We start from the raw sequence: 24,631 nt of genomic DNA, 5'->3' as shown, positions 1-24,631 counted from the left end.
TGTCCTTCCCATCAGCCTCTCCGGCATGGCTGCAACATGACCTCATCTGGAATAGGCTTATATCCAGTTCACACGCACACATACACACACACCCCCATACACACACACACCCATACACACACACACACACCCCACACCCACCACACCCACACGCACACACACACACACACACACACACCACACACCCCCGCATGCAGCACACTTAAGATTAGCAAACATGACAAACAAATTGTTCATGATGCGTACACACACTTACATGTACACACACACACACACACACACACACACACACACACACACACACACACACACACACACACACACACACACACACACACACACACACACACACACACAATAGTCTGTACATCACAGAGCCCCTTATAAGGTCCTGTTGATGATGTAATGGGCTCTAGAGCTGTGCTGTCTGGCTGGGGGTGTGTGGAGAACACTTCTCATAATGTTAGTTTTCTGCCTGGAATGTCCACATTGCTGGGAACTACGGGAAGGAGAGGTGGGAGAGCGGAGGGAATAGGATTTGATCTGAGACTTTACGGACATACAGATCAGGTAGGAACAAACCCAGATGAACTCAGAACATGCTACAGTATAGTCCCTTTGAGTGAAGTTTTGGGAGGGTGGGGATTGGGGGGGTTTTAGGTTTTAAAAGAAAAAAGAAAATCACCAGGAATTCAGCAAACAAATTGTTTAAATCAGGAAATCTGGTCCCAAGTATTCCCACAAATAAAAAGGGACATATGTGATCATGTCTCAATGTAATCAAGGTATATATACAATTATTGTTATTTTCAAAAACTCTTATTGGGCTAAATTATTATAATTATGTTCCGGCCCCCCCGACCATCCACTCCAACAAAAATCGGCCCGTGGTTGAATCTAGTTGCCTTCCCCTATATTACAGGGATGGATTTAGGTTTATTCTTATTAGCCTACACATAACCTGGAGTATTGATACAAAATAATGATAACATGCTAAATTATGCTTACAGTATTTCACTTTGCTACAAACACTCAAATTAACATTCCACCCATACATTTATTTGGATAACTTACCTCAACAACTTATCAGACAAGTCTAGAAAAATGAAATACACCCAACGGTTAGCCTAACATCTAAAAGCAATTCTCAGTCTAAAGAGAAGATAGTCTATAACGGGAACAATAATAAGGCTGCTAAAGTATTATAAAATATTCCTCTTAATTGCTTTTGCTCTAAATTATAGGCTACATTAGCCTAAATATTCACACACAAACACAAAATGATGAATATGGTCACTATCACTAATCACATTTACGGGTAGAGAGATGAGCTAATCAGAAACTCAGTTTAGATTTCCCAGCTGCGCTCCCGGCATTGATTTTCCAGCATTCCGAACCATGTGGGTTATAAATCAGTTGGGAATTTTCAGTGAGAAGATTTAAAATCTATCAAGTGAAACAGGAATATTACAATACAGAAAACTCAGTTCGTCAATGAAGAAATACTGTAAATGTGTACAATATAGGCTAAACAGTTCATCTAGCTACTGTACATTTCTGTAGAGTTAGGCTGTATTTTGGGCCTGTGTGTGTGTGTGTGTGTGTGTGTGTGTGTGTGTGTGTGTGTGTGTGTGTGTGTGTGTGTGTGTGTGTGTGTGTGTGTGCGCACGTGTGTGTGTGTGTGCGCACGTGTGTGTGCGCACGTGTGTGTGTGTGTGCGCACGTGTGTGTGTGTGTGTGTACACATAAGTACACGTGTGTGTGCATGAGAGAAAATCCCAATTGGGTACTGACAGTCATCCAGCTCATTAGCATTTCGGTATTGTAGTAAAACATAATGCATGCCAAGAAAATGCTCATAAAAACAACCCCATAAATATTTACAGAGAAAATAAACTACTAAATTGCATTGCAAAGTCATCAAAAGTAATACAGCTCCATGCAAGAGTTTTCTGTAAATTTGCACGCTAGCCCTGCCCTATACAAACCCAGGCGTCCGTCACTATATCTCTGAGATTCTGTAAATATGTTCTTGCCTTAATGGGAAAAATGTTTTACAACACAAAACAATGAATATCAAATAAATGTCTTAACAATGTGAACAAACATTAGCTACATGCGTGTTTGTTCTTGTGTGTGTATTTATGTATGTGTATATGTATAAGGTTTATGTGTATTCAAACACATGTTTATGCTGGTGTGTATGGTGAAAATAATTAACCAACTGCTCCTTGCCAAGGCACCATCTGTGATGCCAGTCAAAACATCCTTGCAAATGCCAGCAGGACAGGGATGTGGAGACTGGAGGGAAATGAGAAGGGCAACACACACACACACACACACACGGGTCGGGTGAAGGAACAGAGATTGTTCCTAGAGAGAGCACTGAGGGCCAGGGAACAGGGAGGAAATGAAGTCTCCGTCATGGACATGGTACATTTCCTGTCTGAACATTAGCTCACCAGCTCAGAAGTGTACTGTAGTAGACAGAGGAAAGGGAGTGTGGGGGGACTTGCACACACTGGATAACATTGCATTCAGAAGAAAGACAAATACAGGCAGGTATTTCATGTCTTGATTTGATTGAAAGTAAAGGCTCGTAAACCTTCAACAGAAGTCAAGTTGTTGTAGACTTTTAAATATGTTACATCAGTAAGTTAAACCACACCTTTCCCTTTGAATCACATCCTTTTGTTTGTCTCCCTCTTCTAAAGGCTGAAATTATTGCTCATCCAGGAGAAAGCCTACTGGGAAAGAAAGGAGGAGGAGAGCAAAAGAGAGGTCTCTGCTTTAAAGGAAGAGCTGACTAAACTCAAGTCTTTTGCATTGTTGGTCGTTGACGAGCAGCAGCGCCTGACGAATCAACTTTCACAGCAGAGTAAACGCGTCCAGAAACTGACAGAAATCGCCGACCACGCCCAACTGGAGCTAAACTCCACCCATTCCAGGGCAAAGGAGGAGGAGCTTAAAGCACTTCGTCTGGTGGCGGAGCTACACAAACAAGCTTCCTACTTCCGCCTCAAACAGGGAGCCATGATGGCCAAACTGTCCAATGAGGACACCCAGAACCGGCAGCTGCGTCAGCGGTTGGCTGCCCTCAGTCGAAAGCTGGATGAGCTGGAGGGGACCAAAGGCGCCTTCCAGAGGGCCGAGGAGGAACTGAAGGAGCTGAGGGACAGGCTCGGCCACGGGAGAGAAGGGTGCGCAACAACCCCTGGCTTGCTCTCAGAGGTGGAACAGCTGAGGATGAGGGTGGTGGAGATGGAAGGAAAGGATGAGGAGCTGATCCGAATGGGGGACCAATGCCGGGACCTGGACCGAAAACTTGGAAGGGAGTCCAGCCAGAGCCGCAGCCTGAAGGCCGAGGTGGACAAGCTGAATGGCCGAATCAGTGAGCTGGACAGACTGGAGGAGGCTCTGGGGAAAAGCAGGCAGGAGTGCAGCTCTCTGAAGGGCAGCCTGGAGAAGGAGAGGGCCAGCTCCAAGCAGCTGTCTGGAGAGCTGGATACCCTCAGGGTGCGGGTAAGGGAACTGGAAGCCATCGAGGGCCAGCTGGAAAAATCCGAGGGGGCGTTGAGACAGGACTTTGCCAAGCTGAGAACACTCACAGTGGTAGTGGTTGAAGAGAGGAAGAACATGGCTGAGCGACTCAGGCAGACAGAGGAGAAACTCCAGGAGAAGAAGGATGGGAAACTCCAGGCTGAGAGTGACAGTGTGTCAACAGCCACAGAGAAACTCATTGAGGAGAGCCGCAAGGCACTGAGGTCTAAAGCAGAGCTCGAGGACAGGATTCAGAGTGTGGCGAAAGAGCGGGACGCGCTGCGGGTGAGACTGAGGGCAGAGGAGGATAGGAGTGTGGATCTGCAAAGCAAAGTTAGCGCCATGAAAAAAAGGATTCTGATCTTGGAGGTCAAAAAGGTGGAGTTATGTCGAGAAGTTAAGAGCCCCCTGCTGGACAACACTAACCATGGCTACCAACAGGAAGACAACAAAGTCAAAGAACTCACCCAGGAGGTAGATAGACTGAGGAGGAGACTCATGCAGAAGGGAGTGATAGAGGGAGAGCTGATGAAGGCAGAGGAGGACTTTGAGTCTTTGGAGAGGAGGTGCTCCGAGGAGCAGGAGAGAGCCAGAGCTCTGGCAGTGGAGCTGGAGGAGTCCAGGAGGGAGCTCTCCAAGTACCAGCTGGCTGAGAAGAAGGAGAACAACCAGGAGCACCTCCTCCTCAGGCGACTCCAGGAGGAGCAGGTCAAGTCTGTCCTCCTCAAAAGGGAGGTGGAGACACTCAAGGAGAAGGTCCAGAGGCTGATGGGGACAGAGGAGTCCATCTGTCGGGTGCAGACGGACAGCTCCACCCTGCAGAAGAGGCTGACCCAGCAGGAGGTCAGGAACAGGGAGCTGGCCAGGGAGATGGAAGGACTGACCCATGAGCTGGAGAGGTACCGGCGATTCAGCAAGAGCCTCCGGCCAGGCATGACTGGCCGATGCTTCTCAGACCTCCACCTGTGCACCAAGGAGGTGCAGACAGAGCCCGCAGACACCCTGCCACCTGACTACAGAAGCCTGACTCCGCTGACTCTCAGCGGTAAACTGTATGAGGAGATCGATGGAGAGGACCCAAATCAAAAGGAGGATCGTGTCATCAACAAGTGCAACTCACCTCCGCTGAACAACATTGAAAGCTTGAACCACCAAAACAATAATGTGAGGCGATTCAGCATACCTTCACCCAACGGCAAGGACAATCACCATCCCATTAACTGCAAAGTGTTGAACGGTAATTTTTTCCAGAAAGGAGATGTGATGCTTGCACACACCCCAGGGAAGCCCTTACACATCAAGGTAACGCCAGACCATGGCCTCAACACGGCCATGCTGGATATCAGTAGCCCCACCACTGACAATGCCTTATCCTATACCAGCACCGCCGTCATCCCCACCAGCGGAGCCCCACCAAAACAGAGAATCACCATCATCCCAAATGCTGGCATCTCACCAGTGGCCAGAACAAAGAGTGCCCCACTATCAGAAGGGTTTGGCAGCCCAGACAGAGTCCTCTCCCCTCTCACCATGACACCCGTCTCAGTCATGTCCCCAGATTCCTCCAGGTCAGTGTCGCCTGACCACACTGGCTCTCCCATCCAGATGCTAACAGTCAGCACTGGATCGCTTGAATCCGCTAAGGTCATAGGTCAAGCCGTATTCCAGGTGAGCCCGGAGAGGCAGAATGGCTGGCAGCTACAGAGGTCCAACAGCACTGGTCCGAGCATCATCACCACAGAGGACAACAAGATCCACATCCACCTTGGGAGCCCCTACATCCAGTCTTTTAATGGTATAACCCAGAGCCAGTCTGGTGGCCCGTACCACACCCCCGGGCGGGAGCTAAGGACACCAGTACTGACCAATGGCTGCCACGTCAAAGGCAACAGCAAGATCACCAGTAGCATCACCATAGCCCCTGCGAACACCCCTGTCTCACGACCCTCACACATTACAGTAAGTGGCCCTTATGATTGAAATGCCCACCCCCATCCAGCCCCTAGTGACTTAGATTATTTACCCAATCCTGAGTCCCTTTCACCACAAAATCAACAGAGAATCAGCTCAAACCAGCCTATGTCTGAATGGCCAGATCATCCTAATAATAACAAGTGTGTGATTCCATCAGTGTGTGCATGAAAAATCACTTATCAAACACATATCTAATCCTAACTGGACTTGGTCTGCACTCACTGTATATGGTCACCTTAATGCATTTAAGACTACTACTTACATATATAGCCTTTCATACTTTACTATAATGTGTTCATTACATTTTTAAACATTAAAAACAATTTGGTTTATTTTGCTGTTCCCGTGTTGCCCATTTAATAAAGGGTATAAATTCCTGATGAATATGTTGACTATCATTCTAAAATAGCATGTGTTTTATATTAACCTAGCTTACTTACATGTTTTTTGATTGGGCTATATTTTCTTTGATGGTCTAATCTCATTCACTATAAAAGACAAACAATCTAACTTTTAAATGGTTGAAAATAGCTGAAAGTTTGATATTTTTTTATGCACTGATTTGTAATACTTACTGAGACCTTAACACAGAGGATTTTACCATGACCTAGAGGTTTATAATAGAGATTAATGGGACAGAAAAGAAGGAGTAAATTCCAACATGTGTGTACTTGGATCAGTGATATTTACAAGCTGATATCACCATTTCATCTCTACCACACCATAACCTCAGCATGAGCATATGCCTGTACTCTCTGTAGGCCTGTGTGTGTGTGTGCGTGTGTGCGGGGGGAGGGGGGATAGTGAAACAAGGAACATTCTGCCATTTCCCACATCCCCATGGGGACATATGCTATTTTAAGCGTTGGGGTTAGAGTTAAAATTAGGGTTAGGGTTACAATTAGGGTTAGGTTAAGGGTAAGAGGTTAGTGGTTAAATTCAGGGTTAGGAGTTAGATTAATGTTTAGGGTTACGGTTTAAGGTAAGGGTTAAGATTAGGGTTATGGTAATGGTTAGAGAAAATAGGATTTTGAATGGACATTCATTTAGGTCCCCATGAGGACAGAAGAACAAAACGTGTGTGTGTGTGTGTGTGTGTGTGTAGCGGCTCCAGCCTTATCCAATGATACGCAGGCAAACTCAGTTCAGATCAAAAGCCCCATGTACAGTAGCAGAGCAAAGGGAAGGGGGGAAGCACTGTGGGGAACTGAGTGTACTCAGTGATGTTAGGTCTATTCTTGATGGGAAAACATTTCCTCAAATGAGATCCATTTCAAGGATCAGTGTTCCAATGTGAAAATAAACTGAGTCAGTGGCCTAATTTGGGCAAGCAATTCAAGCACAAAACAGAAGTGCAAACAAACATATAGCCTAAGCTGAGGTAGTCAAAGATAATATACAGTAGGTCAGGTAATCTGCCAGCCTCTCTTTTTATAAGCACACACACAACACACACATAGACACACACAATTGCGACTGACACAGACACAGAGCATACCATACTCTACAAAAGGAAGGAAGGAGTGGTACTTTTAAAGATGCACTCCAGTGATTTTTTTTTTAGCTTTCATGTTTTAACTTTTCCTGTTGAAAAACAAAATCCCAAGTATGAATACAGCAATGTACACACACTTAAAGGTAAAACATATGTCTTCAGCAAAATAGTGCTGCAAACTTCAAAGTGTAAACCATTCAAGGAGTTGGTCTGATGTGATGTCATCATCTCATCCTTGCTTGTGAGAACAATAGACGAGCAATAGAGGACAAAAGAGAAAAGGCCCAGCCCCCACTTGTGCCATGTCATTTCATACCTGGACCAGCTATTGAGATGTGCCGTTTGTTAAGTAAATCAGGTGTTAAATGAGGTCAAAAGGAAACTGTAGTAGGTCTTTAACCTTTTAGGGACAGACGTTCCGCTAGCGGAACACCTCACCAATATCCAATGGTAGAGCGTGGCGCGAAATACAAATACCTCAAAAATGCTATAACTTCAATTTCTCAAACATATGACTATTTTACACCATTTTAAAGACAAGACTCTCGTTAATCTAACCACATTGTCCGATTTCAAAAAGGCTTTACAGCGAAAGCAAAACATTAGATTATGTCAGGAAAGTACCCTGCCAAAAATAATCACTCAGCCATTTTCAAAGCAAGCATATATGTCACTAAAACCAAAACCACAGCTAAATGCAGCACTAACCTTTGATGATCTTCATCAGATGACACTCCTAGGACATTATGTTATACAATACATGCATGTTTTGTTCAATCAAGTTCATATTTATATCAAAAAACAGCTTTTTACATTAGTATGTGATGTTCAGAACTAGCATACCCACCGCAAACTTCCGGTGAATTTACTAAATTACTCATGATAAACGTTCACAAAAAAACATAACAATTATTTTAAGAATTATAGATACAGAACTCCTTTATGCAATCGCAGTGTCAGATTTTAAAATAGCTTTTCGGCGAGAGCACTTTTTGCAATATTCTGAGTAGATAGCTCGGCCATCACAGGCTAGCTAATTTGACACCAACAAAGTTTGGTGCGCACTAAACTCAGAATTACTATAAGAAAAATTGGATTACCTTGCTGTTCTTCGTCAGAATGCACTCCCAGGACTTCTACTTCAACAACAAATGTTGTTTTGGTTCCAAATAATCCATAGTTATATTCAAATAGCTCCATTTTGTTCGTGCGTTGAGGTCACTATCCGAAGGGTGACGCGCGAGCGCATTTCGTGACAAAAAAAATCAAAATATTCCATTACCGTTGTCATGACGTTGGCCTGTGGGTAAGGTTTATGACCCCCCCCCCCATAAATACCTTAGTCCCTTCCCCTCTCTGACCCTACTGAAGGACTTGAATAGCCTGTGTTAAATATAGAGAGTCTGGGAACATCAAACAAATGGGGAAAGGAACCATATTTTGGTAATAAAACCAGTTGGAAATATGCTTGATAACGTAATAAGTATGGATGTCAGTTCGTTGTTATCTGGGACATTATGATTGATGACAGGACGACATAAACTGTACCTGAGAAAGTATACACTCTCTAGTTATCAGAGTAACATGGAATTGTTATGCAATTGAAATGTTTGATATTGAAATTGTTTGTTAGGAGATGAAATGTAATTTTAGCTTCCAAATGAGAGATTTGGGTTTTCATAAGGAAAGTGCCCTGCTTGATCAGTGGCCCACCCCTGTGAAGAGGAGGGGTTATAAACGATGAAACACGTCCTTCCCCCCTCTCCACTATATAAGCCTTTGACGAAAAGATAACCAGGTTGTTCCAGTACGGGAGGTCTGCAGACTCTACGTTAGAAGGACACACATGTCAACTAAGCCAACCTTGGCGTGAGCTATGGTATGAACTGGTATGAACTTTGAGCTTATTCACTACAGAAGTGATACTTCCTAGCCGCTGTAGACGTGGGCTAGGAAAGGACGGACGACGGATCCAGTCTAACAGACGGACGAAGATACCACCACGTATCCAATTTACCACCAGAGACATTCTTCCGAAAACAGGGAGATCTGTTGGCTAACCCGGCCAGCATCTACGACCAATCTACCGAAGCGCAGCTCAGAGTAAATATTTATTGCATTTTCCTTTTCCAAATGGGCGGTAATTTAGAATGCATAAGATAATGTATTTACGATAGCATAGCTGCTGTTTGTTTGTTCCTAAATCTTCCCGCTCTTTCATTCAAGCCCAACCCCCTTTCCTTTGTGTAACCAGCTTTCATACAGGTTCCATTCACCAGGGGTGAATTCTGTATGACATCATTGTATTCTGTGTATTTGTAATTCTGTGTGATTAGTTAGGTATTTAGTAAATAAATAATTAAACCCAATTTTGTATTGCTGATTCAACTTGTTAGCCAGGGTTCGTGAAGATAGCCAAGAATTTACAACTTTCATTATGAGATTGAAAATAAGATAAGGGTTAATATTGACTGCTATCGATGTAAAATATTACTAAGTATTTTAAGAGTTTATTCGGAAGATAACAGCTCTATAAACGTTCTTCCGTGGTGCCCCGACTTTCTAGTTAATTACATTTACATGATTAGCTTAATCAGGTAATATTAATTACAGAGAAATCATTTTATAAGTTAGCATGTCATATCACTTAATCCGGCATAGCCAAAGACACGACACCGTACTTCGAAGCATGTCAAACACTGTTTAAAATCAATTTTTATACTATTTTTCTCGTAAAATACCGATAATATTCCAACCGGGCGACGTTGTATTCATTCAAAGGCTGAAAAAAATGGAGTAGTCTCGTAAACGCGCATCTCCAGTGTCACTGTTCCCAGGCTGACCACTAACAAATTATCCTGCTGTTCTTCGCCCAGAGACAGCAGACACCCCATTACACTTTCTGGCGCCTTCTGAGAGCCAATGGAAGCCTTAGAAAATGTCACGTTACAGCACAGATGCTGTATTTTCGATAGAGATGCTACAGAAGGACAACAAATTGTCAGACAGGGCACTTCCAGTATGGAATCAAATCAGGTTTTGGCTTGCCATATGAGTTCTGTTATACTCACAGACACCATTCAAACAGTTTTAGAAACTTTAGAATATTTTCTATCCAAATCTACTAATTATATGCATATTCTCGTTTCTGGGCAGGAGTAGTAACCAGATTAAATCGGGTATGTTTTTTATCCGGCCGTGAAAATACTGCCCCCTATCCCAAACAGGTTGTGGCACTCCAGTCTCCTTTTCACCCCACTTAACACCAGATTTACTTAACAAAAGGCACATCTCAATAGGTGGTCCAGGTAAGTCATGACATCGTACAAGAGGTGTGTGGGCCTTTCCTCTTTTGTTCTTTATTGCTCCTCTATTGTTCCTCAAGCAAGGTGGAGGCCGATGACATCATGACTTCCCACCAGACCAACTCCTTGAAATTTGCAGTTGTGTCTAAAAAACACAATTTTTCTCAAAACATATTTTTATACTCTTTAGTGTGTGTACTTTACCGTAGTTATACTTGGGATATCAATTTTCAACAGGACAAGTTCAAAAATCACTGGAGGACCTCTTTAAGCTTCAAAGAATTGACTTCAGTAGTTCAGCCATATCTGAACAGAGAAACAGACTCACAATGCAGTATCCTGTACCTATGGTGACAAGCTGAATCCCATCATGATTACACACCAGAGATGTAAGGGAAGAAGGTTGTCTGGAAGCCACCAGGAGCAGACAGACCATGACCATACATGACAAACATGGAGCGTTTTCTGTGCTGACGACATCACTTGGCATGGCTGTGGCCAAGAGAACCGTCTGAAAACAGTTTGGACAGATTTTTGCGCAACAGAGGCCTCATGGGAGTGTGACGGCCATGAAATCTCACACACAATGCACTCACACTCCTCTCTCTATCCCTGCAGAGTCATTCCATGTCATTTCAGCAACCCATGACACCCACCATCTCAGATTGTTCTGAAATTGTTTCTGTAGTTACAAATAGATACGATTAGAATTCCTGCAGTTTTTGGGGGGTGAAATGTATTTTGAAATTAAGCTAATTAATTGCACCCTAATTGTCCTTTAGGTTTTTAGGATTCACATAATATTCACTAAATATAGTGCCGAACATCAGATTTGGACCAAACTTCCTCCTACCATTGAGTAAGACATAGGGAATCCAATAAAATTGTCAAAAGCAATCCACGGACCCCCACACCCCATGCCAATCCCATCTCAACAACCAGTATACAGTATAAGAATTATTCTGACAAGTTGTATGGAGCTGCGGCTTGGTGTATTGCTTCTTTATCCTATGTTATATATTCCCTGTGAATCTGGTGATGTTTCTTTTTTTACCCGTTCAGAGAAATTAGTCATTGAAGTCATTTGCAATAAATTAGTGTGAAAGTACAAGGTTTTGCCCACTAGATGTCATTGTTGCTGCTACAGCCACTCTCTTTTGTCCATTTGCTGGTCATTTAAATGGATCACAACATTTTCTTTGGAACTTTGGGTCGAAAAACAATAGCTTTTGCTCATTATGAAAATAAATGGTGGTCATCCTCACAAGTCAAGCCAGTCCTTCATGAAAGCAACTCTCCTTGAATAGTCCAACAAATGGCAGCTCTCTAGGGCTATCCCTATGGTGCAAATCTAACATGAAGACTTTTCCTACAAGCCCAAAACTTTGATGGAGAAATGGGCTAGTGACCCTAATAAAATAATACAATTATAAACCATTGCATGGCAGTCTTATAATTTTCAATAACATTATTAGAAAACATCTCTACATGTATGTAGTGTGATTATTGACATTTACCATTAAAATCAACACCATTATCATTGGAAATTACTCCACAGTGTGTGAGTTTGGAACTTTTACAATTGAAGACCATTAGAGACCTTCACATTAAAACCATTAGATCTGCTGTAGCCAAAAGGTTTGCTTGTTCACCAGGAATAGTCTAACTAATCTATACCGTTTTTGAAGGGAATAAACCACACACAGATGGACTGTTTCCTGGACACAGATTAAACCTAAGAGAAGGACAAACGTAATTGCTTTCATGGAGGACTGGCTTGAATTGTAAGGATGACCACACAATTTATATTCATCATGAGCAAAAGCTATTGGTTTTCTAACCAAAGTTTTAAAGAAAATGTTGTGATCCATTTAATGAACACAAGAGACCAGTAAAATGGATAAAAGGGTGTGGCAGTAGTAGGAACAAAGGCATCTAGTAGGCAAAACCTGGTACTTTTACACTTATTTATGGTAAATAATGCAATATGGCTAATTTCTCAGAACAGCAATGTTTTGCCTATATGTATTTAGCAGCGGCACAACTTTGCCACCGCCGCAGAAAGAAATCCTAATGGAAACACACACAAAAAAACATGATCAGATTCACAGGGAATACATTACATAGGATGAAAAAACAAGCAGCAGCTCCATACTACTTGTCAGACATGGCGAACTGACACTGTATATACTGGTTGTTGGGTTGGGATTGGTGTGGGTTTCTTTGGATCATTTTAATGTGTTCCTCATGTCTTACTCATTGTTAGGAAGTATTATGGTCCAAATCGGATGTTGGATACCATATTTATTGAATATTATGTGAATCCTACAAATTAAAAGGGCCAATTTGGGTGCAATCAATCAGCTTAATTTTTCAGATATTACATTATATTTCAACAACATAATGAAGGAATGCTAATCTTATCAGTTTACTACTAAATTACAGCACAATGAGAGATGTTGGTTGTCAAAATCCTCTTGTGCTTTTTGAGGTGGAAGGACAATGCAGTTCTTCCACTCCCCAACTTCTTTCTCTCACTAGTCCGTCCCCAAGCCATCGCTCTCCTTCTCCCCCACCCTTTCTCCTCCCACTAAAAGAAGGGATGAAAGGAAGGATGATGACTGATACTCTTGTGGTCATAGGGACATTCCGTCAATATGACACAATCACACACGCACACACACGGAACTCATTAACATATGCTAAGACAGATCTTCTCATAAAACCACATTCTCCACAGTACAATCAGCTCATTCACTGCCAGCCCTTTAGAGAAGTTACTGGATCAGTGCTAGGCCATCACTATCATACTGTATCCAGGCTGTATCACATCCGGCCGTGATTGGGAGTCCCATAGGGTGGCGCACAATTGGCCCAGTGTCGTCCGGGTTACCCCGGGGTAAGGCCGTCATTGTAAATAAGAATTTGTTCTTAACTGACTTGCGTAGTTAAATAAAGGTTAAATTAAATTACGATAAAGAGATCAGTTGGCCTAAGCAGCCACCCCTGAGTAGCACAGTGTCATGTGACTTAACCAGGAATCATTCCTGGCCCTACTCTTGTGTGCACTGTGTAATAGTTTAGTCATCTCAACAGCAGTGGATAAAGTAGTGGTCAGGTGCTTTAAAGTGAAAGTGAGGGAGGTAGACACAGGGAGATGCAGGGGAGGATAAAGGAGAGGACGTAAGAGCATCTTCCTCAAGTACTCAGTCATTTTGATGCGACAGAAATGACAGTTGTTGGGTCTCTTTGAAACATCAGACCAAACACTGATTGAATTTAGGGCTGTGATGGTCATGGAATTTTGGATGACATTATTGATCAGCCAAATGACGTGGTCACGCTTATAGGCCTAATCGTTTTTATTTTCTTGGTAAAGCGTATTTTACTATATACATGGACTGGTTTGGATTTTTACTTTACCTTACATAACGGTATTTCAATGTTTGGTTTGTTAAATGTAATTTAAATTGTAATAACTGAGTGAGGAAAATCAAAAAATTATGGCAATTGTCTTTTCTTATTGCCAATAAGTAGTGCTGAGCATTAACCGAAATGTGGGTTATTTTAAATTTTTTAAATAACTAAGTGACCAATGTCGTTCAGATAAATCAGATCAAGACTGAACTGTGCGATTTAGTAGGAAGTTGTAGTTTCCAACAGGCCAATATTCTACATAGTTTAGTGCAGAAAACGTGGTAATTAACTACAATGACCATAATCCATTGCCCGTATACTTTTCCGGTCTGTGTGGGGCAGACACATAAACAAGAAGAGAGAGGGACCTTCACAAGATATCTCTACCTGAAAATACATGATCTAAGTGATTGATAGTTGGTATTCAGTCATAAAATTATGCCTTATTTACTTTGAACTACTAAAATAGTGATTTTGTCAGACAGCATAAGCAGTAGCTCTATAGAGATGAGATGACTTGGAATGAAATAATAAAGTAATAAAATAAAACAAATGTAACAAATATACACAACAACTGAAATATTTTATTAAAGTAAAGTAATGTGAATAAATTATGCTTGATAAGCAGTAATGGGTAGTCACTACCATCATGGGACTTGTATAAATTGTTTTGCTCTGTGCTGTTACAGTGATTATTTTTTTATAATCAAACCGACATCGAAATGACCTCAAAAAGCACAAATCGCTCAACACTACCAGTAAGAGACTGCTAACAATTAACAACTGCTTATTTGCTAGCAAGAGCTTTGGGTGCGCACATTTAGCCTACTTTCTTTTGAATCTTGCCTGTGAGGCAGTACTGGTGACAAAGGTAACCTAGAAATCGGCACAATGCCCCTTGTGACTAATTAAGAACTGCCATAGACCCAGATGGTATTAGCTAGAACGTCTATTCTAGACCCTGCTCGCCTGGGATGAAAACAACCATTGATAACCATTGGCTCACAGCAATAACATCACCTATTTCAAACACAATTTTCTTGTTGTCTGCTTGTTTTAGTCAATTACAAAACAACATTTTAGAAAAGTACAACACGTCTAAAGATTCCTTTTCAACATTGCCTGCTGCCTGGTGTTCTCACTACTTAGAAAAAATGTAATATTGTAGGACTTCCCTAATTCTCTTTTTCATGATGACACTAGCAGCCACTTGAGTGAGTGATTGCTAGCTAGCTACCAACCTGAACATTAAGGTAGCCAAGACAAACGGACTAAACAGCAACAAGTAGTGAGCGGAGTCACAAACAGACTGTACTTAACAAGTTAAATGTTTTACATGTGATTAAATGTTTTCCACACATAGCTACGTGTAGCCTACTTGGATACTTCGCCCCCCCATTTCCCACTCTACCACACGGAATAGCCTGAAGCCACAGGGCTCTTCTCGCAGGCATCATTTCCCTACATGGGAGCATTGCAAAATGTAGGTCAGGATTTTTGACCTGGCTAACAACACAGCAGCTTTCCGGCATGTTTTGTTATTTCTGTATATCAAAAAAATCAACAACAATGTTGCCTCTTTTACAATGGGGGTCAATAGGAAATAATGTTGGTTTTCCACTATCTGTAAGCGTGGTCGAGGGAAATGTGTTATTATTATGTGTATTTCGACTCGGGCTATTGTATCCATTGAAAATACATGGTCATAGAGGAGCATCATTATTCTGACAATGGAAAAGTTACTTTTTCACAAAATAGAGGCATACAAAGACAAAACATGTGGTACAGTGTGGAAATGATAACAAATGATTAAAGTAAATCCAGAAATGTATGAAAATGTTTTGGTTGAAGTTTGATTGAACAGCATAAAACAATCAGAACAGAGAACACCGCCGCCCTTCATCCACACAATATACAATATTTCATGACACTAAACCTGCCCACCCCACAGATATAACTGCGGGACTGCGGGTTATGAGTCAACCTGTGCATCACTAATGTGCTGCTGCAGAGAGGTCAGTGTTGCCTAGGCAACCAAAGACTTGTTTGCTACAACACAGCAAGGAGCAACAAAGTTTCATCATGTTGTAAAGAGTCCTGCTACCACAAAAACGGACTCAACGGTACCGGAGCGCCAAGTCTAGGTTCAAAAGGCTCCTTAACAGCTTCTACCCCCAAGCCATAAGACTACTGAACAATGAATCAATTGGCCACCCAGACTATTTGCATTGTCACCACCAGGGGCGGACTGAAACAATAATTCAGGCCGGGAATTTGACTCCATCCCAGGCCACCATGTTCACACAAACCACCAGACCGCTAATTTTGTAGGCTTACCCTATTTGTTGATGTAACGGGTACCAAACGAGTTATACATTTGGCCACTATGTTCATCTGGGAAGAAAGTTACCAACATTACAAAATACAAACATTTGGGACTGACCAACAAGTAGCCTATCTGAACACTGAGTTTTCAAGGTATGCTATGGCTATGGGTGCACCCTCAAAAACTCACTAGGAATACACCAATGATAGCACATACAAATGTACAAGGCTAGACACACAAAACAATTAGCCTACACTTTTTAAAAAGAGAATGAGATATACAGAGTTAGCTCAAATGTTCAAATTATTATCACACACACACATTCACTGAACTTGAACATAAGCTACAACAATGTAAGTATAATACAAAAGTCGAAAAAGCACTCCTCTACAAAAGTAGATTACAATGTTCACTAACTGGTGTCCATAAAGCAAACAGCACAACAATAAACACATCTATACACTGAGTCAATGAAATTGAACATTGGCTACATAACTGCAAGTATAATACGAAAGTCCAAAAAACATGCCTCTGTACAAAAGCTTTAAGACACAGCAAATGTTCTTTCACCCTTGTCAGCCTGTTAAGGAAGAGTCATAGCATAGCTACTTCAGAGTAACCAGTAAGTAATTACCTGTAGTAAACCAGTGGGCGGCGCAGTAACTCACTGCTCTCTGCCATCTTGTCAATGATGTCATCTTTGTCAAGTCCCAGAAGAATCTCCTTCTCTGTTGCCATCAAAAGGAACGCTTCAAGGTTCTCTTGAGTGAGGGAGGTTCTTAGGTGGTTCTTCACAAATTTCAGGGTGGAGAAGGTCTTCTCAAGCCACTGAGGGATGGATAGAGTGAAGAGGAACTTGTAGCCCAAACCAAGATAGCAGCATATTGGGCAGTTTTTACATGTGGAACAACTTCTGCTCACCAACTCCACACTTTCATCAGGATCCTCAAAGCCTTCCCCTGATTCATCACTGGCGGTGGTGGCCCTGGTGTTGTACTCCTCCAATGCTGACTGTTTCAGTCTTTCCCACTGTTGTGCAAGGCTGCTCAGTTCAGCCTTCAATGCCTCAACAGTGGCATGTTCATCAAATTCCAGTAAGCATTTGCTGAGCTCCTTCATGGCTGTCTTTGGAAGGCCCTTTTCTCTGATCTCAGGAAAATGCTTTGGATTCCTGCAGGAGACATCTGCACACAGCACTGCATTTGCTGCATAACGGCAGTGAATACTTTCAACAACAGTGCCCAGTACCACATTGTGGATGTTGATTTTGTAATCCATGTCTGCATTAGCAATGGGCTTGTCTTCTGCCAACTCACCTGGTTTTCTCTTCTTTTTTTGTTGTTCTCATCTCTGGGAGAGCAGTCTGAGCTTCGGCATCACAGTCCTGCTGCTCCTCCAGAATTCCATTGGCCCACTCAACAATGTCGTCTGCTGCCCTCTTCACACCCTAAAAGTCTCGGGCACACTTTCTCAAGTTATCCTCCGTTCCCGTCACCAAGTGCTGTGCTGTTACGATATCCATGCCACTTGTTTGCAAGTATTTAGAGAGAGGGAACGTCTGCTCAAAAATCCTGAGAAAAACCTCAGCTGTAAGTATGGTTTCATACTTTAGGAGAGCATCCTAGTACCCTTGGGCCTTGCTTCGGATGGCAGGTTTTATGGTCACATCCTTTTCAATTCTTTCCATAGTGATGACCACATCCGTGTAAAGTGCACGGTCAGGCTTTGCAAAGCTTCCAAATTCTTTCCTCAAGGCCTCGTCTTTGACCCACCAGCGTGTTTCACCAATTACATCAAGCCATCTGTGTCTCCTGTCCTCACTGGTTTCCTCCCATAGCTTCATGCGTTTATAGGAATCTCAAACGAACACTGAAATGTCATTCAGTTGTGAGAAAAGGGATTAACTTGCCACAACAACCCCTGTGGTGTCAGTTAGCACAAAGTTGAGGACATGTGAGTAACACCATATGTGCACCTGGTTAGGAGACTCTCCTGTGAGCAATGCATAGAAGCCCCTGTACTGTCCCTGCATATTTGCTGCTCCGTCTGTTGCATTACCAACACACTGTTTGATATCTATGTCCATCTTCTCAAGGGTCTGTTTCACACGGTCCACAAAGTACTGTCCAGTCGATGACTCACAGTCAATGACTGCAATGAGTCTCTGGTGGACAACATCAGTGACATATTGACGAACTACTGCACACTGGTCTTTGGATGTTAAATCCTGTGTTGTGTCCATTTGTATTGAGAACATCCCTGCCTTTCTCACTTCAACAGCAATTGTCTGCTAAATCAACATTCTGATGACTTCAATTACTTTATTTGCTGTTGTTTTGGGCATCATAGTTACCAAGGGCCCTCTTCCTTTATTTCCCATCTGCTTCTTGCTCTTCTCAATGCAATCACTAACATGCTCTTGTAGGCAGACATCATATTTGCATCATAACAATATAAGCTCAAGAAACTTGCCATGATTGACGGCCATGTTTTCCAAGTTATATGCAGCTTCGTGCCTGTGTCCTCTGTAGCTAAGCCCACATTTACAATAACTTTAACTACATCAATCACACGTTCCATGACCTGCCTCCTCTTTCTGACCTGGTCTCGTTGAACTGACATTATCACTCAGAAGGGTACGGATGTCTGCTTTGCTGGCTCTGAGGAAAAAGGCTTCTGCACTTTCTCTATGGTTCTTGCATCTCTCATGTTCCTGTACTCTCTGATGGGCATGTTTCCAGGCCTGCATGCCTCTTTTGACAAATGCACTATCACTGGCTGAAGGTTTTGCGACTGCAAGACATACTGAGCAGAATAAGGAGGGAGTTACTTCATTGTACGTCAGCCATTTTCTGTTTGTGCCATCTTTATAGTGGAATACATTGGGAATGACTCTTTGAGGGGTTTGTTTTGGGTGGTACTGAAAAAACAAGTCAAAATCCATTGACTGAGGACGGGCAAAACAATCAAATGGATTTTCAGTGCTTTCGCTGTCCATTACTATTTTCTCTGTACTGGGCTCTGAACCTCTCTCTCTCTCTCTCTCTCTCTCTCTCTCTCTCTCTCTCTGCACATCTGGTTGCTCTGCAGAATGAGATTAACATTGTAAATAACCTAAATTTAAACTTGCATTACTTGTGCAGTCATTGATTGTATGCCCACCGATTACAGTCCTACTGATAATCTCATAAATAAAGCACATATTAATGTAAATTCATAGCCTACATATTTAGGTTTGTGCTCTTAAGTTGTACCTGAAGGTTCCTGCTCTGAGTCTGACTCTGTACTGACCACCATCTCCAGTTCTGCAGGAGCACCTGAAGCTCTAGTGCTGCTGCTGCTTCCTTCTCCACCTTTACAAAGAAAATACTATTATCATACTCACTATCATTAGTGTATCAGTAGCTCTAGTGCTGCTGCTGCTTCCTTCTCCACCTTTACAAAGAAAATACTATTATCATACTCACTATCATTAGTGTATCAGTAGGCTACATTAATACAGCTCAGGAAAAATGTAACAGTGGCCTCTTAATTTGGAGTGGGCTCTTAATTTGGAGTGGCCTCTTAACTTGGAGTCGTCTCTTAATTTTTCCCAGAGCTGTATATCATTGTAGTAACTTGTAATGCTGGTACTAATGGCTCTTATGATCTTTGTCATTGCCTGTGCTGTGTCACACATTCATGTGTGTATTATGGTTATGTTACTGTAGCCTATTTTGCTGTACAGTGTATGTGCACTTTCCCCAGCTTATGTGGCATAAGTCATGACCGAATACTGGCAAGTCCATAGTCTAGGTTAACTATGTTTTACTAGTTGAAATATATTGCCTTCAATGTCATATTATGTTGTGTTAATGCTATGCTATTTATGCTATGTTGCACTCCTTGATATGATATAATTCAAGATTCTCTGGTCTGATGAAACCAAGATTGAACTCTTTGGCCTGAATACCAAGCGTCACGTCTGGAGGAAACCTGGCACCATCCCTACGGTGAAGCATGATAGTGGCAGCATCATGCTGTGGGGATGTTTTTCAGCGGCAGGGACTTGGAGACTAGTCAGGATCGAGGCAAAGATGAAGGGAGCAAATTACAGAGAGATCCTTGATGAAAACCCGCTCCAGAGCGCTCAAGACCTCAGACTGGGGCGAAGGTTCACCTTCCAACTGGACAATGACCCTAAGCACACAGCCAAGACAATGCAGGAGTGGCTTCGGGACAAGTCTCTGAATGTCCTTGAGTGGCCCACCCAGAGCCCAGACTTAAACCCAATCGAACATCTCTGGAGAGACTTGAAAATAGCTGTCCAGCAATGCTCCCCATCCAACCTGACAGAGCTTGAGAGGATCTGCAAAGAAGAATTGAAGAAATTCCTCAAATACAGGTGTGCCAAGCTTGTAGCGTCTGACCCAAGAAGATTCGATACTGTAATCGCTGTCAAAGGTGCTTCAACCAAGTACTGAGTAAAGGATCAGAATACTTATGTAAATGTGATATTTCAGTTTTTTTATCTTTATTAAATTAGCAAGAATTTCTTAAAAACAGTTTTTGCTTTGTCATTATGGGGTATTGTGTGTAGATTGATGAGGGAAAAAAACAATTTAATCAATTTTAGAACAAGGCTGTAACGTAACAAAATGTGGAAAAAGTCAAGGGGTCTGAATACTTTCCGAAGGCACTGTACATTCTAATGCTAGAATGTATTTTCAACCAGCAACTATCAGGAAATAACATTGATCACATTTTTCACACTTTTACAGTGTTAGTTTCATCTGCTGTTGTCCAATATCACATGAAATATATATCTTTGAGAATACCATATAAGTATCATTAGCTTTTAAAACAATTCAATATGTTTTTCTTTTATCATATCTTGGACCAGAGTGAGGCTATATCTCGACCTGCCTATACCTTTTGTTCCTGCAGTGAGGAGGATTCACCATCTTCCTCGAAAAAAGCCTGCCAGTATGCAAATGAGGGAGACAAATGATTCACTCACTTTAATGTCACTGTCTGGCAAGTCCTGATGGACAAATGAAGTCTTTGGTTTACTTGTCCTGATGCGATACCATGGACATATAACTATGTTATATGATTTATAAATGGCAAGGATTTACACTGAGTGTACAAAACATTGAGAACACCTTCCTAATATTGAGTTGAGATCGACTTTATCCAGTCAGTTCAACACCTTTTATAAACGTGTCAAGTTTGCTGTTCGTGAATCAAAGCACAATAAATAGCCTATGCGCCACTCCGTGGCTGCATATGAAACACGCCAGGGTCCAACGTTAACTTTTTTTATCACTGGCCAGTTGGCCAAAACTCGACTGGCCTGAACAGAATTTAAACTGTCACGGACATGGTGTAGTTCTTTCATACATTGGGGTCATGCAGGGCCTATTGGTTGTCATGCTTTCTCTCTATATTCAACTACATTTGTTTATTATATGTATTAAAAATATATGTAATATAATTTAGCAATGCAAGTCATTACTCTATTCTTTAGAATTCTATTGTTATTTTCATACATTTTTGTTTCTAAAGAATGTCATTTTGAGATTTGAAAATAGGACGCTGCTCCTATAAGACAAACGTTCCCAAAGAGATAGCTTATATTGACATGCATACAATAGGTTAGCCCAGACGAATGCTTTTTTAGCTTTCTTTTTGTGGACTATCAACGGTAGCCAGCATATTCCTAGCATTTTCACTATCGAAGGTTAACTTTTGTAAATCACTTTCCCTAAAACAAATAAGCTCAGAGAGTAGATTTATGGGTGCTTCTTTTTGCTCTGGCCAGGTCGCGTGTGCTATGGCAACACATCAACTCGTGTACTGCTCGATGGGTCGAGAAGTTGTGACTCGCGGGATCGTGCTGGTGTTTGGGGGAACGGCCATTCATAGCTAAAATACATATAGCATGACATTTACACGTGTTCATTCATGGTTTTCAATGGTAGACTGCGACAGAGCAGGTAAATGTTGAACTTGAAATCAAAACATACACTGAAAAGTGACTGACGTGATCCACAGGCATGTCATGTTTGTATTGGCCCTGGGCCAGTAGGCCATTGTTAATGTCGGACCCTGCACATGAAATAAAACCAATTAATGTGCCAAATAACAATAGGCTTGTCACAGCTGTCTTCAGGAAAGGACCAAAATGCAGCAGAGTTAGTGTTCGTCATCTTGAATTTAATAGAAAGAACACTATAACAAAAACAAACTGAGAAAACTGACAGCCAACAGTCCTGTCAGGTGCAACCACACTAAACAAGAAACAATTACCCACAACCCCAAAGAAAAACACACACTCCTATATAGGACTCCCAATCAAAGGCAACTCAACACACCAGCCTTCAATTGGGAGTCCTAATCACCAACACAACCATTCACACACACAAAAACCCTACCACATCCTGACCAAAACGAATCCAATTGCTCCCTCTGCTGGTCAGGATGTGACAAGGCTAAGTGGTTTTCGACTCATTGTTTCCACATTATATTAGCAGACACTCTTATCCAGAGTGATTTACAGGAGAAATTAGGGTTAAGTGCGTCGCTCAATGGCACATTGGCAGATTTTCCCCCCTAGTTGCCTCTGGTTTTTGGAACCAGCAACCTTTCTGTTATTGGGCCAATGCTCTTAACCCATAGGCTCCCTGCCTCCCCAAATCCACTCACGTTTATGGAACATGCAAATTCATGCTCTCTCCCTCCATTTAAAGAAATCCGACTGCCTACCACAACGCACACAACAGACACACCAGGGTTGCCAGGGCTAGCGAAAATGTCTTGTACAATGACCATTAAAAACCTGCCCAAAGGCCTGAAAACGAGTCAATGTATTTTTCACAGCAAGAGAGGAGTTGCCACGTTTACACAGTAAACCCTTTTTCCATAACTTTATCGAGCCAAATAAGAAGGAATATCGATGTAACTTGTAACGACATTAGAAGCAAAATGTGAATCATTCTTGCAAACTATGACATGAAGTAAAAAAAACTAATTTGAATATGTTGCAAGAGAAAATATAATTCTCCCTTATTAAACTGCCAGATCATTTTCCATCAATGGATGTCGATTTAACTCATTTGACTGCTATGATTAAGCAATAAGGCATTAGGGGGTATGGTATATGGCCAATATACCACAGCTACGGGCTGTTCTTCTGCATGACACAACATGGAGTGCCTGGATACAGTCGTCAGCCATGTTATATTGGCCATATACTACAAACCTCCGGGGTGACTTTTTACTATTATAAACTGGTTACCAACGTAATTAGAACAGTATTTTTTTTATCATCATACCCATGGTATAAGATTCAGGGCTCGAACCCAGTTTATAATTGTAATTATAAACTGGGTGGTTCGAACCCTGAATGCTGATTGGCTGACAGCTGTGGTATATCAGACCATATACCACGCGTATGACAAAACATGTATTTTTACTTCTCTAATTATGTTGGTAACCAGTTTATAATAGCAAAAAGGCACCTCGGGGGTTTGTGGTATATTGCCAATATCCCACTGCTAAGGGCTGTATTTTCTGCCAATTTTGTCATTATTATGTGCCAGATGTTAAGACTACAAACAGGTATAAATGGCCCATTTGTGAGATTGACTTGTCATTTCAATAGGCATAGGCAACATACAAAAATGTGGGTAAATCAACTTTGCCATGGTTTGCCTAGATAGATGAAGGTAGCCTATAGCAGCCCCTTATTTCAGATAGTCAACAGTAGCCTAGGCAAGATGTAGGCAAGATGTAAACTGAACGATTTAGCAGCTTGCTTAGTTCAAATTAACAGGCTCATTTATTCAACATGAATAGCTTGGTGATTTCGATGTTAGAAGTGCTTGTGTTTCCCAATAGCCTGCTGGAATAGGCTACTGAGGATGGGGTCATTATTTCAATTCTATAAGTAAATATTAATATGCTTGTCAACAACAGCCTTTTTTTTTTACATGTAGTCTAATCTGATTGACTGTTACCGTCAATCTAATGCGTTCTAACAACTGATCGGCAATAGTGATAAAGCTTTGATAACTTCCAATTTATTCAACTAAACATGGCCATTAATAATTGCATAATAACACAAGGCTACAAGAACAATACATTGAAGCTATAGGCTATTTATTAAATCTATTTGCCAGCTCCAGCTAGGCTACACAAGTGGCACAAATTGATTTGCAATGACTCCAGTGATATAGGCCTAGTCATTTCAACATATTTATTGTATCAAATGGTAGCCTACAGTAGCCTACAATGGCATATACATTAATAGGCTACCTGATGGCCAACAAATGCAAATGTATAATTCTCCACATGTCAGTTTCATTGAGGACTTTTCCCCATAACATAAGCACGCTAGGGTGTTCCATAACTTTTTTCAAATTTTCACTCGCCCAGCCCCCGAGAACCAATAACTGAGCATGCGTAAAACACTTCGCTTGATAACGTTTTCCATAAGCAAAGTCGACATTAGAATGGAGTTTAAACTACCGCTGAGCAAATGATATAATGCGCTCTAGTGTGCCCAAAGTAAATTTCCAGTGCGTTGTCACT

General features: G+C 41.8%; 1 protein-coding gene across 1 annotated transcript; it reads left to right on the top strand.

The window, feature by feature from the left end:
• Positions 1 to 406: 406 nt before the first annotated feature.
• LOC123723998 (filamin A-interacting protein 1-like) lies at positions 407 to 5,898 on the top strand. The gene is made up of 2 exons (XM_045704609.2): positions 407 to 570; positions 2,715 to 5,898. The coding sequence occupies exon 2, from the start codon at positions 3,034 to 3,036 to the stop codon at positions 5,518 to 5,520; it is 2,487 nt and encodes an 828-aa protein (XP_045560565.2). The 5' UTR covers positions 407 to 570; positions 2,715 to 3,033; the 3' UTR covers positions 5,521 to 5,898.
• The last annotated feature ends 18,733 nt before the right edge of the window (positions 5,899 to 24,631 follow it).

The sequence above is a fragment of the Salmo salar genome, chromosome 21 (genome assembly GCF_965601325.2).
Source record: "Salmo salar chromosome 21, fSalSal1, whole genome shotgun sequence".
In the NCBI taxonomy this organism is placed as follows: domain Eukaryota; kingdom Metazoa; phylum Chordata; class Actinopteri; order Salmoniformes; family Salmonidae; genus Salmo; species Salmo salar.
The sequence above is the reverse complement of the archived record's forward strand: the minus strand, read 5'-3'. Positions and strand labels throughout refer to the sequence as shown.

What these genes read in the sequence shown, in the direction of transcription:
- LOC123723998 (XM_045704609.2), top strand. Translation starts at nt 3,034, where the DNA reads ATGATGGCCAAACTGTCCAATGAGGACACCCAGAACCGGCAGCTGCGT.